This window comes from Cyprinodon variegatus, unplaced genomic scaffold, assembly GCF_000732505.1.
Source record: "Cyprinodon variegatus isolate N-32 unplaced genomic scaffold, C_variegatus-1.0 Scaffold135, whole genome shotgun sequence".
NCBI classification, from domain to species: domain Eukaryota; kingdom Metazoa; phylum Chordata; class Actinopteri; order Cyprinodontiformes; family Cyprinodontidae; genus Cyprinodon; species Cyprinodon variegatus.
In genome coordinates, this window is record NW_015150588.1 from 740,811 (window position 1) to 759,448 (window position 18,638).

At 36.2% G+C, this 18,638-nt stretch overlaps 1 protein-coding gene across 2 annotated transcripts in view; it reads right to left on the bottom strand.

Annotated features, from left to right (window-relative positions):
• vps50 (VPS50 EARP/GARPII complex subunit) overlaps positions 1-18,638 on the bottom strand; it is a 148,987-nt gene that overhangs the window by 116,623 nt on the left and 13,726 nt on the right. For both annotated transcript variants that reach the window (XM_015376513.1, XM_015376512.1), the window contains exon 5: positions 9,091-9,144. In XM_015376513.1, the coding sequence (XP_015231999.1) occupies positions 9,091-9,144 (54 nt within the window). The remainder of the gene's footprint in view (positions 1-9,090; positions 9,145-18,638) is intronic.

Consider the following 18,638-nt stretch of genomic DNA (forward strand, 5'->3'; position numbering starts at 1 on the left):
GAACACAACACACGCGAACTGAACAGAGACAGTCGAACCGAACGGTTCGGACGGTTTTCATAAACCGTTCCATCCCTATTATAAACAGACTTTAGTGTTTGAAATTACAACAAGGGAGCACAGGTTTAATATAACCAAAGATGTCCTTCTCTCAGATAAACTAATCTGTTACAAAGACTAACTTCTCCTATGCAACCTCTACCCTATACTCTGACTGCCATTACTGACATATAAAGAAAACTGAATTTGGAAACATTAAATCTGTGTGATGTCTGCAAACAGGACTTGGATTAAGTTGAAAGCAAAAACACACCCAAAACATTACATGTTTTGAACATGATGAAAGCTCACATGATCAAGCCTCAGGCTTGAACTCGTTCTTATATCCAAATTTCAAGCAGTCTACTCTGTCTTAACCTGACATCTCTGAGAGCTCAACTCCTGTGAGAGAAGAAACAGAAACTGTGCAACAGAGGTGGGTAATAACAACAGGTTTTAATAGACAGGCCAATTTTTAATACAAAGGATACCTGAATCTAATATAGTGCCCGGTCAGATTGCTGCTCTCCGCAGTTCGAGTGGGAGAAAGAAATTGTTAGTCATAAGAGAAGTTTTTCTCCAGGTTTTTTATTCATATATTCATGATAGGTCCAACTCTGTGACCCCTTTAGCACATTAACTCACCACTGCCTTCTTACATTTCTACATATATTACACCCTAATGATGCTGCAGTGTGGGCTCTGCTCAACTCACTTTGTTGTGTTCAGGACAGGAAAAAGTTAAACAAACCGTCATTTTTGGGACAAAACTAGATGGCATATCAAATTTCCAATTTCCTTTTACATACTGTTTATGAAACCGGAAAAATCTCATGTATCTATAAGGTGTATGGAACTAACCTTTGCTGTGTATACATACTATATTACTAAATGTAGAGTTTGGCTAAGTGGTTGCTTTAAACGTGGTCTCATTTGACCAGAAGACCTTTTTCAATGTGAGCTGTAACATCTCCAGCAATGTGGGCAGCCATGTCTTCGTGGCTATGCATTTGCAAAGAGAAATGGACTCCAGTCCAGTGTATGGAGAATTGTTCAAGCCTTGGACCCTGTTAAACATCTCAACTGACTTGTCTGCTATGTTGTTAGGTCCTCATGATGCTGGTTGGTTCCTAATATTCTTTAACGCACCTTAAAACAGCTACATAGATACCATTTATTTACCATTGAGTAGACTTCTGAAAGCAATTAGACCTTCAGGTAATTCAGAATAAAGTGGTGGACACAGATATGCCTCCCACAGTTTTCTGAAAAAGGAAATAATAGATTTCCTTTAATTTCTATAATAACAGATTCCCTTTAATTCTACAATCATGTAGTATCCTGTGTTGATAAACCTTCTCATTCCTGGAAGCTATTATCCCAAATTCAAGGTAAAGCTCCTGCAATAATAGAAGCCAAATTCAATCCTGGAGGAAAGCAGAAAGAGTGACTGAGAAGTAGGGTGCACCCTGAAAGGACTCATAGTCCTTAACCAATTCCATATACTGTATTAGAATTAGGCTTAGACAGATTTATTTTGTATACACAAGTGTAAACAAAAAGAAATTTCGTTAAGAACAGCTCTCTAGACAATTTCATTTTTTAAAGTGCAGCCTTGATAAAGTATTACAGCCTTATTACAAAATGGAACTGATATCGTAATGGCTGAGTCATAAAATTGTTTTCTTTTTCTTACTTTTTCTTTTTCTTTTGTTCTTTTCAAATGCACTAAAATGAAATATATATATATATATAAAATATATAAAGGTATTTCAGTGTCTGCTGAATATTTTGTTTCTGGATTTTGGGAGGCAAATATGGCATCAAGTCTTGTTGAATATGATCCTACTGTACAACCTTGACACACACAGTTTTAATCTCTGCAGAAGCTTTCATGCATCAGCAGGTTGTAACATCGCTACACAGCTATTATCGAAACTCATAGTGGGGCTGGTTGATTAATCTTTAAAATCAATTAATAATTTTAACATGATTATTTGTTGCCCTTTAAATCAAGGTGCTTTCCCAGAGGAGATGATTGAAATCAAAGCTAGTTTTTGAAAGTAATATACATCAATCATCATTTTAATATGAAAATTAAGTTAAGAAAAAAAGCCCTACTCCAGAGATGTCTACGTGGATTCACGATTTTTATGAAGCTGCTCTCTCTGCTGCACATTTGGGGGGCATTGTGCCTCTAAAAGATGAAACATCAACCAAGCTGAACTCAAGCCCTCGGCAGCACATCTTAATCCAGGATTGCTGCATTCATATTTGTCTACTAGTTACTGTTGCTAAAGACGTACAAGAAGCATAATGATACCACCAAAACCACGCCTAATTGTAGAGATGATTTTGGCTTAGTGATAAGCAGGGTGGGGTTTCATCCAAATATAATGGCTTTGACTAAAACAAAATAATTCAAGCTTCTAATCACCAAATATCAAAATCATGGTCTGTCAGCCCTTCAGGTGCCTTTCAGCAGACTTAACCAACCAGCCTGTAAAGTATTTTTTACTGGGAGTGGCTTCTTTCTGGCCATTGTTCTATTCAGACCACATTGTAGAGGGCGCAGAGGTAGTTATCCGTCTGGTATCTTTTTCTCTCTCCAGAGAAAAACTCTGGACCTCTGACAGAGTGACCTTCTCTTCTCAGTCACCCAACTGACTAAAGCCCTTGTCCCCTAATCTGGCCGGCCCTGGCAGTTCCAAACTTTTTCCATTTTCAGACGATGCAGGCCACTTTGCTCTCTCTGACCTTCAAAGTTACAGAAATCTTTCTGTGGCCTTCTCTTCCCTGGATGTTTGCCTTCAGACAATTCCCTCTCTAATGTCTACAGACAATTTACTTGAATTAATGTTTGGTTTGTGTTCTGACATATATGGAAATTTGGGGACTTAACATGGGAAAATGTGTGCCTTTTCCAATTTCACATGAGCTCAGTTTCAAGCTTGATGGTAAACATAAATTCTTATGTAAACGTAATTTTCCAATTTTGATGGCTCTTTGAAAATTAAATTATTTTTTGGTTGGTTTGAATAAAGTTTGGAAGCAATACAATAATTGAATCACTTCTAAGAAGAAGACTGTAACATAAAACAGAACAAATAAAGTGTAATGAATACTCTCAGCATGCTACTGAATGTGGGAATGTTGAATTATCTCATCTACTCCACTTGGTGTTGATTTATTACAATTCTAATGAAAGCCAAAAAACTTTGGACAAGTCCAGAGATAATGAGGTCTAAGGACTCCAGTTTGATTATACAAAAGGGACTAATGCTGAAAACTCCAGCCTGTTTTATTTATGCAGCAATTTCAGTGGATCAGCCTTCAATATTGTGTAAAAACATTAAACATCAGTTAACAAATTAGGACGGAGAGAGTTGAATCCTTATAAACTATGAATTATAAATGGATCAATGGTAATGGTTCTGACTTATGTTATCTTTTACGTTATGAAACTGAATCACACTATCTGAACACAAGTGGAGGCCACGGATTCTTCAGCAGGTATCATCAGAGATTTAACTGACCACTGTACAGCTATGAATCATATTAGACGCTTAGCAGCCAGGCTTTTATGTGGCTCTGCAATTTATGTGTTCACCGATGTGTTACATCCAACAAAGGACCAGATTTAAATCCTCTGAATGTAAGCTTCCTTCATAGATCTTTTTGTGAAAAAAAATAAAAACTAAAAGTTGATAGAAGCCAAAGATGGCTGAAAAACATACAAACGGAGTAGACATCCTTAATTACATACTTAGTTTTAGACATAAGAAGAAACTGGTTTGGCAGAGGATCAGACATGCTCTAATTAAACTGGAAATATTTACTAATGTGTAATACTGTTATGCTGGCTGTGAAGTATTGGCAGGACTGTCAACAGCATTATTATCATTGTACTGATCTGAACAGATCAGAATGATGGAAATCTTCCTGCCAATTAGAGCTGTCATTCATCAAGTGTTTATATCGATGGATCTCAGATGCAGTAGAAACATTTTTTTTTATGCAAAACAGCAAATTTTAGGTGAAAAAAAAAATTATTCTCATTCTCACAATTTTTGTCACTCCTAGTACAGCTGTGCACAAAAGCTTGAAGCAACTGGTTGCTAAGGAAACCAGGTTGTAAAAATGACTTTTTGGGTGGATTTATATTTGGAATTTCCTGATATTTTAAGAAACTGATGATGCACAGGATTCTAAGATCAGAAACACGCTCATTACATCATAGTCAACAAATGCTTAACAGAAAAATAAAACATAAAACACACACACAAAAAAAGTGGATTGTAAGCCAATATGGTATCTAAATGAATAAAAACTCTCCAAACACATGGGAATTCAGCACATAATCATCGGCGAGCTACATAGCACTCCCTTTATCTGTTTGGTCAGTAGTTGAAAAAAAAACACAGCAGAGGACCAGGCTGTCTAATCAGAATTAAACAGCATGGCAGACTGCATACCATAGGCTGTAAAAAACATATTTAAAACTAAAATTTAGGGATTGCAAAGAGTGACAGAAAGAATAAATATAAAATTCTCTAAAGGTTATGGGTAGTATTTTTTTTTTTACTTTTACACTGGAGTCTTATGTTTGTAATAAAGTAAAACGTAGAGATACAATGATATGAAAGTCTTGGAAAACATCAACATCTGTAGTTTTATTAATAATGTAGCTTTATTTTTATTTTTTTTATAAATGCATAATGATAACCAATATTTGGGGATCTCGATGCCATGAAAAACCAAGCAAAGTGTCTAAATCACTTTATGCTTCAGATAAAAAAAAAGCACAATTCGCACCGCATCACTATCACATCACTAAATAAACAGTACTAACTCCCGTGCATCCCTGAAACCAAAGGAGCAACTAAATGAAAAAAAAAATAAAAATTATTGTTAATATCAGCCCAGCTTTGCTTATACTGAGAACAAATCATGGAGCAAAGCTAAGCTATTCCCATTTTCAATAAATCAGGGTAGAAATTACTTTACAATATCAACATACTGTACAAGTGATGCACTTTTTGTCTTTTCATAAAAGGTGCCTCTTAATACAGTTTCTATAAAAATATTGTTTTAAAAAAAAAAGTCATATATTAATGTTTATATAAAACTATATACACCGGTCATTCATCTTTGTGGGACACAGTCACCGTCTGCTGGCAGCACTTATTCAAACATCGCCCTACTTCACAACCGTGGGTCCCACTTTAATAGCTTTCATATTAGGAGTGCAACTAATGATTATTTTGCAAACTGATTAATCTGTTTAGTATTTTTTCAATTAATCATTTAATAATCGGATAAAAGGCTAATTAAAAAAATATTTTTACAAAATTAAATCAGGTGAAACTAAAACCTTCCCACTTCAAGAGTTTTAGAGCATATTGACAGATGGAACTTTTTTTTTTCGTCTCTATACTCCATTTAATGACTAATTGATTGCTAAATTAGTTCACCATTATATAAATAATAGATTAATTACGATTAATCTGATTAATTGTTTCATTCCTAGTTCATATTGTATTCCAACACTACTATTCTAAACACTACTGGTGTCCTTTCCCTCACAGCATTACATTTTTTTAGGTTTTTTTTCCAGCCCTCTGTTGGGGAAATCACTGTATATCATTGCTTACTCATGGCACACCAGTCATATGGTCTTGTTGTGGTAAATTTTGAAGAATACTTCAGTTTTATATATACCGTATGTAGTAAGCCAACAGGCACCATTATTTAATCAGAAAGCCTTTGTAGGCAACTAGACTGAGCTACTGCCACTGAAATGTTGAAGTATTTGCCAAAATATATTGCATTTGAAGATGATGGCTGATAGTGTCATTAAAGGCTACTTGCTAAAAATGTTAAAAACATTAAATACAGTGGAATCCGTTTATAGTGGTCACGGATATAGTAATCAACCGCTTATAGTGTTCAAAAGGCTTGGGATAGAATCATTTCTATACAAATGCTGTTTAAATAATAATCAAGAAATCCACTTATAGTGTTCATTATTGGCCATTTTATGAATGCAAACACATGCAAAAATAATAAATAAAGTGGATCGAAAGTGATGACAGCACTCCGCTGTCAGAGCCCGTGACGGATGAGGACATCATCGCGGAGGTACAAGAGCGCTTTGGTGCGAGTACCAGTGGTGGGCGCAGCTAGGAGGAGGATGATGACGATGTGGAGACTGTTGTCTCTTCCAGAGCTGACACGAGGAATGCAGTTTGCATTTTAAAGACTGCTCTCCTGCAGGTTGGTTTCAAGAACTTTTACCTTTTACATCATTTTGAAAAAGAAGTGAACTCAGTGTTGGACAACACTCTGATCCAGGGAGCCATGGATAAATATGTTAAATGATTTCTTAATGCTACCCCGCCTCTCGCCCATTGACTGCTGGAGATAGGCACCAGCACCCCTCGTGACCCCACTTAGGACAAGCGTGTCAGATAATGGATGGATGGATGGATTTCTTAATGCGGCGCAGCAGATCCGCAAAACAAAACAGAGCTAGGCTAGCTTTAATTTTCTGTAGCCTATGTAGTTGTCTTACATGTTGTTGTTCTACGTAACCGTTTATTTCATACTTCAGACTTGTTAAAAAAAAAATGCACAGGCGGCACCAGGCTTTGTTAAGTTTGCGCACAACGCAGTATACTGTCATTAAACTTGCATGGTACTGTAATAAAATTCAGTAAATGCAGAAGCTATCCGTTTCATTTAATTTTTCTCATTGAAAAACCACACAAATGGCATTTAGATGATATTCTGCATAAAATAATGATTCGGATATAGGACTCAACCGCTGATGGTTTTCAATTGGCTCTGGACCATCGTGATCACTATAACCGGATTCCACTGTAGTCTATTAAAAAGACAAATAAATTAGACTATGTTTATTTTTAATATATAACAAAGGGTTAATTTAGGTTGCAGGTTGTTGGGAGGAATAATGCCCCTACTGTGAATCAAATATAAACATAAAAAATAAATAAGTAATAAATATTACATTCATAATAAAATTATAGAGATAAAAAAAATTATCTATGAAAGTATAAATATTTATAAACAGTCTAGAAGGTATATCCATGATGTGCATATAGGACGAGTTGAACAAGAAAAGGATTTAATAAGCGTTTACTTCCTCTTACTGCTTATTAAAATGGTAATGAATTTTATTTCTATTCAGATTTTTTGCATAATAATCTCAGTAAAGATGCATAATATACCAAATCGCATTGCGCATCCCAATGTCAGTGTCAAGTGTCATACTTTTACATTCTGCATATCAATAAAATGTTTGGTGAATTGGATGGGCAAACTGCCCTTAATGCTGACACTTGATGTATATCATTAGAAGTTCAGGTGCTAGAGCTCATGAAGGCGGTGGGGTCTGGGTGAAATGGTAAGAAAAGTTTTAGGATGTGGGTTAAATGTGAGGTAAACTGATTTTTTCTTTAGAATGAAATATGCATCTAATATTAGCAGTCTTAGTTATCTTATGCAGCTTGACTGGTTTGTTGTCCATTACGGTAGAATTACAGTTTTCTTGTATGCTTCTTTCTGTTTATTAACAATTATTGTTTATCATTACAAAACAAGATTTTAATAATTCATTTATAAGGTGTTTTTATAAAGTGAAGAATTTCTTTTTTAATAGGAGAGCCAAAGTTGTCCCTTGTAATTTTCATGAGTAGAAGAGCCAAATTGTAGATATGCAAAGTAGTTAAATGTGCAGCTCAGATAAATTAAGTTAGTCACTCAGAAAACACCAGAAAAATCTAATAAAGACACTTCTACAGCTTGTGTTTAATTATAACACTTGACGCTTTATCAATAAATACAACATCACTGCTTCTTCTCTCTGGTCTTTTCTGAGGATGGAGTAAAATTTCCCATCACTATGGTTACTAAAGGTCTGTAGTTGGCATGACACCCTGGTAGCATCAAAGTAAGCTGAAGTCCAATTGCATTATTTTATGACCAGAAAGATTACAATTATAAGACATAAAAGAGCCCATACAAGAAATATGTCATAAAACATTTATCTGAGGTGACAAAATTCATAATTCATGTATACCAAATATAGTATCGGAGGGATATAATTATTACTTTGCCTTAATTTAAAAGGAAGTGGTAATGACAACAAAATAAATTAGTAACCCATTCTTTCTGCAGAAAACAATGTCTCCATGAAACACATTGAGACTGGAGATTATTTAAGCATTGGACCAAAACGTGGGTGGCGGGAAAAATAAACAAAGACCAATGCAAGGAGAATATAAGGCATTGGACTCAACATACCCTGTCAGGTATTCCGATAAACTGGACAGCAGCAGGCAAGCAAGGTCACACCCTCAAAGATTTTGATATATCAAGCCGCCACCAGCATGGATAAGGGTTTGCATTAAATCAAACTATTCCTTTTAAGAAACCAAAAGTTTGCACTCAAGGTTTAAAAGTGTGGGTTACTACACATTAACATAGTCCCTAGTCAAATTCTTCAAATTTGACTAGGGAATAATAATTAAAAGATCATGTTGTCTAATGAGCCTGGTTTTCCAGAGCACTATGGCAGAGGGTTGCCTCAGGATAACAACAGCATCTAATTAAGTGATGCACTGATCAGTGAGGGGGTTGAAACACATCTGATCTTGATTTAGACAGTCAGGTCCAGGTTCAGCAATATTACGCAGGTGAAAGGAAGTAGAACCACTGCCAAAACATACTGAATCAACGGTTTTTCTAATGCCTTTTTTTAATCACCAGATGGCATTGGCATATTTTAAGAGGAAAGTGTCAGGTACAATCATGCTCAGACTATATGCAGGTCCTGCACCCTATTCCGACATAATACCAACAACAGTGATTGGCCACCAGAGGCAAAGGTTGTTACACTGGGTGCACTTACTGAAATGTATAACACAATATAAGCTAAACCCTATCAGAATATTGGACAAAGAAACAACTTTTTTGGCCAGAAAGACTATTTGGGAAGATGAGAGCCTTCAGCTGGCATCAGAAACGTACCTTGACATAAGAAGGCTGCTTCTCCAAAATTAGATCAGCGACCCTTTTAGAAACCTATGGAGAGAAAAGCAGAATAAAAATGAAAAACACAAAAAAAGTGAAATACATATGCTGGAGTTCACCCTGCAGAAACAGACTGGGAATCGATAAAAAGCCACACCATTTTAGCAGGTTCTCTCTCTTTCTTTACTGTGCTAGTTCATTTCACATCTTTTCCTAAACGAAAACTCTTTCTTTTTTGAGAGGGGTCACTGCTACACCTGTTCAGATTGCAATTTCTAAAGTTTCCACTCTCTGCATTGTTCATTTTAACAAAATCAATACAGAGTAAAAGGCATGCTTGTGAAATCACTATCAGGGCCTTTCACTGCTTTTTAGTATAAATGGAAAAGCAGGCAGCTGTAAATGAAAAAGGTTGGTCATTAAAAACCACCATGATTATTTGCTACACAGATTCAACTACACATTGGAAACATTCCTAAGAGATTTTTGTCTGTATTGACTAACTGTTATATGTTGCTGCAGATTCCAAAAAAAGAAAATGAAAAACAATCCACTGGAAATTTTTTCCAAGTTTGAAGTTTCGCTTCTCATCTAGGAAGCTTTTTCAATTCAAAATGTCAGGAATAGCATTGAGCTCGAGGATTTATACAGTAGCCCAACAAAGCCTTGTTTTTGTTTTGAAAACATGCAAATTGGAACAGACGAAGAGGTCCACTCATTTGTTAGACTGCAATACCCCATACCCATCTAGGCTACGTTCACACTGCAGGCCTTGATGCTCAATTCCGATTTTTTTGCGAAATCCAATTTTTTTTACGTTCCCGTTCATATTTCCAAATATATGCGACTTGTATGTGATCTCCTGTGTGAACTGCAGTCATACAACGCAAGTGTCTCGCATGCGCAGTAGAGGACGCAATGACGTCACAGGCCAGCGTGCTCTTTTTTTCCAGAAGTAAACATGGATGGTAGTACCGTCGCGCATCTAGCGGTCTGTTCCAACCATAAAAACTCAATGTTTTCAATATGGTTAAACATAAATACTGCTCTCAGCATCATCATCTCCCATGGTTGTTGTTATTCATGCCGCTTCTTCATAGCAAGATGCAGAATAGTGACCTATGTCGGGTATTATTGGCGTTCAGGTCGGATGAATGCGACCTGGCCGTTTACACCCAGGTAGCATTTGAAAAGATCAGAATCGTATCGCATTCAGGACCACATAGCCAAGTGGCCTGGGTCGGATTGGAAAAAATCGGATCTGTGTTGTTAAGACTGCCATGAAAAGAGCAGATCCAGTTCGCATATGGGCAAAAAAAATCGGAATTGGGTCATTTCAGGCTGCAGTGTGAACGTAGCCTAAGTGTCTGAAAGGTCAGTCGTTAAAGGGGATTTTTGGCCTGGCTGAATAGAAGGTGTCCTCCACTCTCCAGTACAGAGGGTGGGGCTGCGATAATAACGGGAAGGGATTACCTCAATTGCTGCATTGTAGGTTTTTGAAAGCTGTCAAACCGCTCTGTTTAAGGTTGGTTTTTCTTTCTTGACATAGATGGCTTCCTTCACGCCCCTCTCAAACAATTATTTTATTTATCCAAAATGTGAACATTCTGGTCCTCAAAAGAATGCCCTTTGTTGCTGCAGTCTTGGCAGCTGCACATCCATGATGTGAATCTCGGGTTCCACCATAATATAGACATGTCAAACCGGAATGAGATCAAGTGACTTTGGAGGTAGTTCACTCCAGTGGCCTGGAGTTTATTGACAACTTCAAAGAAACAGGTCTTAGATGATTGGACTATTGTGACTTGGCCCTTTATGCTGGATGTTGCTCTCAGCAGATATTTTCACTGTTTAAAAAGTGACGGACATGGTCAGCAACAACACTGACATATGTAAACATTCAGAGACCTTCAGAGAAGGCGGCTGAGATCGTTCAGAGCACAGGCAGCACCGCTAGAGACTTTTTTTTGATTCTGGAGCTGTGTTGTTTTTCGTCAACGATAACGAAATTATTTTGTTATATCCAGTCTTTGACATAATTATATATTAAGGTCTCCTTATATATTAAGGTGTCCTTTTTTCATGATGATAATGAAAACATGACGAGTCAAGATATGAATTTTTGACAATGAGACAAAAAAAAAAATGTTAGCCGGTGGTCGGTCAGACGTTTAAAATGCATAATTTATTTGTTTTTTGATAAAAAGTTGGGTGAAAAGGTAGATCTTTGAATATTTATATCTCGTTCTCATTTCTATCTATTTAAATAGGATGTAAATGTTTCCTTGTACTGTTATTAAAACATTTTCTCAATTTCCTTTGAATATTGCAACATTTTAGTTAGCACATTCATTCAGTTTAGGTCTGGATTGGCATGGCATTACAGGGCAATTATATAGGTTCTCTCTGTAGTAAACCCTGTGGATTTAAATCTACTTTGACCTCTGAGGAGCAGTAACTTGAAAGAAGAATGTTTTTGTTCTTTGCCTTTTGGGAGCAATCAAGATTTTCTTGATCTGTGTAATGCATAATTCATAGGAGATCAGGAAGTATTGGCTTTGGGACCTTATATGTCTAAAACCATTCCTTTATTGTACATTTTGTTAGCTTGTCTGTCTGCTATATTAACCAATATGATGTGTTGAACTAGAACTGCTATTTTCACAACTTTTTTGAGACACTTCTTTATAAAGTAGGGCTTTAATTCATAAAAAAAAGTCAATTTGAATTATATAAATCAAACTTTTCTAACCACACGGCATAATTCTTTTTTTTTTCCTGCCTGGCAATAAAGCAATAAGAATAATTGTCTGGGTGCCGAAAAAGGGCCCAACAGATTTGGCTTTCAAAAGTGGAGCACTACGGCTATCGCCATAGTGTTCCGCTTGATTTATGCATTTAAATAGCTTTATTATAATTCATGAAGGGAGTATTACAGATTCTATGGACACTACAATGTAAGTAGAATAGGAAACAAGAAAAACAGGAAAAAGGAGAAAAGATGAAAGGAAGCAGAAATAAAACAGAATGATAAAACGTCTGCTTCATCACCTGCAAAGAGGTGTAAAAAGAACAGCACAACCAGTGGATAAAGTATAAGAGATACACTAAAGCAGCACCTTGATACAATCGCTGAGGTATAAGTAGTATTGTTTAATCTGACATCTATACTGTGGTAGCTGAAGATTAGAATATGGACTTTCTGTATGGAAGTGAATCTCCAAGTACCTGGAACCAAGCACCTGTAGTTGTTTGTGAGAGTGCACTTGTGCATGTAAAGTTTATCCAAAGAAAAAATGCTAAATAGTGGTTGTGAAGAGCCAAAGACACGCCCCCCCAGATTATCAAGGCAAGCACCCAAACGGATCCCCAGAGCAAATCGCAGCTTAAAACAGATCTGGGATTTTCCAATTTTGGTAAGCCTAGGTAGAATTAAAAGAGGTCACTCTGTTTCGGTTTTCTGCTGCCGTAGCAACTCCGTATTAAGCTTTACCATCCTTTTATTTAAAAAATTGTGTGATATTCTTGTTTGTAAAACAGCTGATCTTTTAAGCGGTGGTGTTATCACTCTACCATTTCAAACCATTTTCCTCATCTTTCTTCTTCCTGACCCATTAATAAAGTCTTATGTCCACTGCTTTTTTACTTGAGTTTGTCTTTTTGTACTATTCTCTGTATTGTTAAACTTTTGTCCCCTTCTGTCTTTATTAAGCTGAACCTTGTGCTCTTCTCTACAAATGGTGGTAATTTCACTTCATTTTCAATATAGCTGCAGTAGAGGGCTTGTAAATATACTTCATCTCAGCATGGAACTCCAGCTGCAAGATGGCAACAACACACAAGAAAGTGAGGGAAGCGGAAAACATCATCGGATCAAAGCATCTCTAGCTTTTGTCCCGGTTCCCTTTCAGAACTACAGTAAACAGAGCGCTCTGAACACCAAGACAGCTGACACCTTCCACATAAAATATTTGAACTGGTGCCATAGGGGAAACAGTACTACCACACTGCTCTACAGCTGTCCGCCAAAAGCTGTTAAAATGTTAAACCCTTGTGCTTTTTACATTACTGCAATTGTTTGAATGCTTTTCCTCATGTTTTTCCTAGTAGTATTTTTCCGTTGTTATTGCCTTCTTTTGTTGCATCAAGGATGCAACAGGAATCAAGAATCTTTATTTATATGAAAACTGTATTTTTCAGAGACCCCTTTTTTTAATGCAATAACAGTATCCCAAAAAAATAAATAAATAATAAAATAAAACATTTGAGAAAATATAAAACAAACATAGAAAAAAATATATTGCAGAGGCAGGTAATGCGCTAAATGATCTCCAGGACCTACATAAGGCACTTAACCTATTGCCTGGACTGTCATATGTTTTATATATGTACTACCCTTGATCCATAATAAAATATAAAAATGAATTTGCATGTCTTATTGTGGTGAGTAACGGCATTGGTGTTTGATATATGAAACGTGTCACAATATTGCAATATCACCATATACAGCAATATTTTTCCCAGCTATCAAATAAATTTATACATAAAAAAGCCAAACCTGTAAATGTTCATCATAAGATTTGGATCATTTATTTATTTTTGTATCCATGTTGTTTGGGATTTGAGTGAGTTCATGTCTTCCACTGTGACTGCCTCAACTACAAAATATGACGCTGTGCCGCACAGCAAAAGGGCTCCACAGTCTGCCACAGTGATGGTACAGAGGTAGCCCATTTTCCCTTGCTGTTTTAGGTGAAAAACTGTTTTAGTTTGTTTTTTTTTTTATATTAGGAACTGAAAAGTCAAGCAGCCTAAAATCCCAATATTTCGGCAAAATTATTTTTTTCCCAAAACCCCTAATGTTTTATATACTTTTTATTGCTTAGCTTAACTTATGCCTTTTAAGTATACAAAAGTGAACTTTTCAGGTTGTTCTGTACCAAGGATGGTGGCTGTTGAGTTTATAGTAATCATACTAGTCCAGGAGTATATCCTAAGTATATTCTACTTGGTTATTTCATTACTTAAAATCATATATAGGTGTACTCTCCATAGGAAACAGCTAAACTTTGAATGGCTGGCTCAGCTTACTTGTACTTCAAATATTTTTATTCATTATTCATTTTTTTTTTTTTTTATACATACAATTTTTTGGCATATTTTTTTTTGGTATTAACATATAATTTAATTTTCAATGTAGTATGAAATGTTTGTAAAAAAAAAAAATGTATGCTCCATGTAGTGAGCTGATGGTCTGTTTGATTATCAGCTGAGGGTTGTTATGTGTCTGCATATTAATTTTCGTATTATTAGTGACAAAAATGTATTTGATTAGAAAAATTGCAAGAAAAGAAAATGTCTCATTTTTTGAGTTAATTTCTAAAAGTGTACAACAGCTGTGCAAAAAAAATTACAAACCAAAAGAAGTTTTTTTGGACAACCTGCACGAGCCTATTCAAAGCAGTGAGGAGGCGGTCAGGTTGTTAGTATGCTGTGCATGAAGTCGGGGGTGGAGATGACATTTCAACATGTTTTAAGCATGCATGGCTGAAAGCTGATGACCTCAGCAGATGGAAAATGTAGCTTCAATTAAAGAGTGAGTTTGCTTCATGAAAACTTAATATTTAACTTCATTTTTAAACATAAAAATGGAGTACTGAGGTAAACAATGAGTTTTTACAGGGAAGAAAGAAAAACATAAAAAAAACTCTCAATTCCATAAAGATGTGCCAGAACAATGTCACCGCACCACCTAGCGCCATATTTTTGCCTTTTAATGAAAAGTCTTAAAGAAGTGAAGCAGCGTGAATACACACACCAAAGAATAAGTTGTGAATCACTGAGCACTACCTGAGACACGGGGCCAAAGTCATTAATTCTCAGCTTCCCCCCTCAGACACAAACTGAGGTTAATTGTGCACTAAGTGGGCAGCAAAGCAAGCACAGCGCATTTCACTTTTAGCAGATGGAGCAAATTTTGTCCAAAATTAAAAAGGCTGCCAATGATGAATCATAAACAAATAAACACGTCAAGACAATTGGGGAAATTATGTGCTTGGAAAGATGATTAAAAAAAAAGAAAATAGCTAACAAAAATGATATGAGACAAAAAATGTCTTTTCAAACTGCAGTGAACTATTTAAAACACTGCAGAGAGGAAAAAATAATTGTATAGCATGCTTTGCACTCAGTAATTAGCAAGGAGACCTTAATATATAATTATGTCAAAGGCTGGATATAAGTGCAGACAGTATTTGCATATATTTGCATTTGAGCACATTAAGTTTTTAGTTAGGATTAGAACAAATGTATGAGTTAATTACACCAAAATAAAGCTGCACTAATCAAGGTGGGCAGGAGTAGAAGGTCACATTAAATATGACTAAAAGGGTGTCCACTTATAGCTCAAAGCTGTTTCTATTTTTAACCTTTACACCTGTCACAAACAAACATGGAAACGTGAATTTAGGTGTCAAAATTTGCACAGATTTTTTAGACATTGGGTACAAAATTTATTTTTCGCTTCACTTTGAAAACACTTGTCTATGTGGGTATATTTCCATCATGAAAGGAGGTAATCTCCCATCTCATTTGTAATTCTCTCTACAGCGCATCACGTTTCCTTCTCCAAATTTAAGCGTACGGAGGCGGCGGAGCAAGGTTCAGCCAACCATTGCATAAGCATCACTAACAAGTTAGGAGGCTGACCAAAGGGACAGGACTCATTACTGCTAACTCTCAAGTTCTATTAGAGACAACCGGTCCTCTAATAAGATTAGGAATGAAACGATAAATAAACTTTGTGTTGAGGCATAGCTGATGTTGGGTGGTAAGATATCACAGGGAACATGATTCAGTTTACCATCTACTAAAACATTGCAATCACAAATTTTTGCGTATTTTGTGGCGGTTTTATGTGACAGACTGTAGCGTTGTCAATTTTATGAGTCGACTTTCTGACAAACCTTTAAAGAACAGCAGAGGTGTTTTTATGAGATGGCTGATTTCTTCTTGCAATATTTGTCATTTGTTTTATTGCCACATCATGTTTGTCATTTATTGGTTGAAGATTTTCAAAAATACCATATTTATTTCCTTCCACTTCACATGTATGCTATATATTTGCGTTTGCCCTCCGCTTTAAATTCCTTCTCCAATAAAAAGGTCTTAAAGCTAAAATGAGTCAACATGTTTTATGCACACAGCATGCTCACACAGCAGGAGCGAAAAGAAAATGGTAAACAGAGCTATGAATGCATGCAGTTTACATGTTAGACTCTCTTATTTTTACTGAAGCCACAGAGACACATTTGCTCATACCAACAGTGCAGCATGAGGAGAGCTACTAGAGAGAAAGGATGTCATAGGGCAGCCCCTACCCTGAGAATCTAAAACTATCATTATTGCTTCCTCAGAGGGAATGTAGCCTGTTCAAAGCTGGCTGCAGGAGATCACTATTGGTTTAATGAACCACGCCACATCCACAACTCACAAGCCTGACTTTATATTTACAAAATATAAAAACATTTTGAATTTTTTTTTTGTAGATTTCTTCTCATTCTTGCTACCTCTGAATGAACTCAGATGAAAATATGAAATTCAGCAGTCCCTATAAGCCGACTTCATTAGCATATCTCTAACTTTATCCCGCATCTCATCAGCAGAGAAGGAGATGGTTCTCGGTGCCAAACAAGTCTTGGAGCTCACCATAAAGAACAAAATCAGAGCATGAAATCAATCATAGACTTGCTGTAACTCCTGCTGAGCCGCCTTTTTGATGCTAAACACCATTTTTAATGATAAGCTTCTTTCGGAACAGAAGAACTTCTTAGGACAAAGAAATGTTTCATTCAAGTAAACTATTCACCCTTAATATTCAAACTCTGAGGAACTTTATGAAAATTCTGCCATATCCAATAGTGGCCATTTTATGTAAATAATAAAAAATAAAAGAAAAACACAGGATTGTTTTATTGTTTATAAAAAAAATACAGCGTTTATTTCATAAAAGCTCAGTTTTCCTCAACCAAAGCATGCCGTCCTTTAAGTCCTACCAAACAACCTTTACCTAATGGTTGTTAGGAATATTTGTTGCAAATGGCATTTGTAATCTACATTCTCATAACTTTCTTAGTCTTTTTTTTTATTTTTTGTCCACACTTTAAATTTGAGGTAGGTATATCACATATGTCCCATGAAGACCAAATGTCTGCACTGTTGCTGAGATCCTGAAATAAACAAAACTCTTAATGATACACTTATAAATTGAATAGCTTTGAATTCTCTTGTTTCCGTATCCTTGCATAAGAAGGTCAAAGAACAGCTGATATTCTCTTTTCACTTGTATTACAAAACATATGAAATCTGTGTTTGATTATATTCATTCAGGTTGAATAAATATCCATAAAAAACAAAGTTGGTGAAATGTTCATTAATGTTTATTATGTTTTTAACAATAAAGAACCCAAAATTTCAAGCTTTGTCTGAAATAACCAGAGTGGAGGTTTTAATGGTACAATAGGTAAGGTAATGCATCACGTCACAAGATGTGTTAAATTTATTCAATTAATTTCTACGCAGCCCCCTGCAACCACACGGTCCCCCCTTCCATGTGGCACAACTCCCCATTTTAAGAACCCCAGAGTGAAGCAATTAAACAAGTTTAAATGTCATGTACACATAAAATTAAACAACCAGCAAATGTTCCTGTCTGGCACAATCTTACCACAGCTAACACACAAGCCTATAGGCTGACAGCTACAAACAAAAGAGGAATCCTTCCCTCTCCTCTCTATTTCAGTCAGGAAAGATGTAAGGGGGATTGTTTCGCTTCCACTAAGCTACTGTGCAGGTTTCTCCATGCCACAGGGCAAATGTCTGGAGCATCCTCTCATTTAAAGTCAGCACAAGGGGCTGCTGCCAAAGCACTCAACAGAAGGGAAGTAGAGGAGGAGTGGCTTGTAGAAAAAAATTCAAAGAACATGAGGTGTAGGTTGAATGCGTGTGGCATAGAGGGAAAATAAATGATCATGATGACACAAATGGAGAAGGAATACATAAAAGCTAGAAGACAGGTGGATAACATCCACTTTGGATTGCAAAGGAGCAGCTCTTCCACAAGGATCTATAAATAGAAAACGTGTGACAGGCCAGCTTTGTGACACTGCAAGATACTAAGTGAGCTCTGTATAATGGGTTTCAAGAAAATGACCCTACTGTGGAAGGAAAGGCAGATGTCAAGAGACCCAGCTACAAAACTAAAGCAACATAGAAGTGAATATACACTAAATGCAAACCGACACAAGCCATTTATACTTCCACACAAATCTTTGTAGGAGATAATCGCGTTTATAGAGCTGCCAAAGAACCTTTGGAAACCAAATATACCCAAGAAGAAACTTCTGCCTGCAGACAGGTACGGCATGACCTCAGGGACATAAAGCAAATTTTAGAAGGCAGAGGCTGCTTTGAGATGATGAAGCAAAAGGAGATTCAAATCTTTTATCAAAACGAGAACAAGCTTTTAGGGAGTTTTTTTGCCTTCA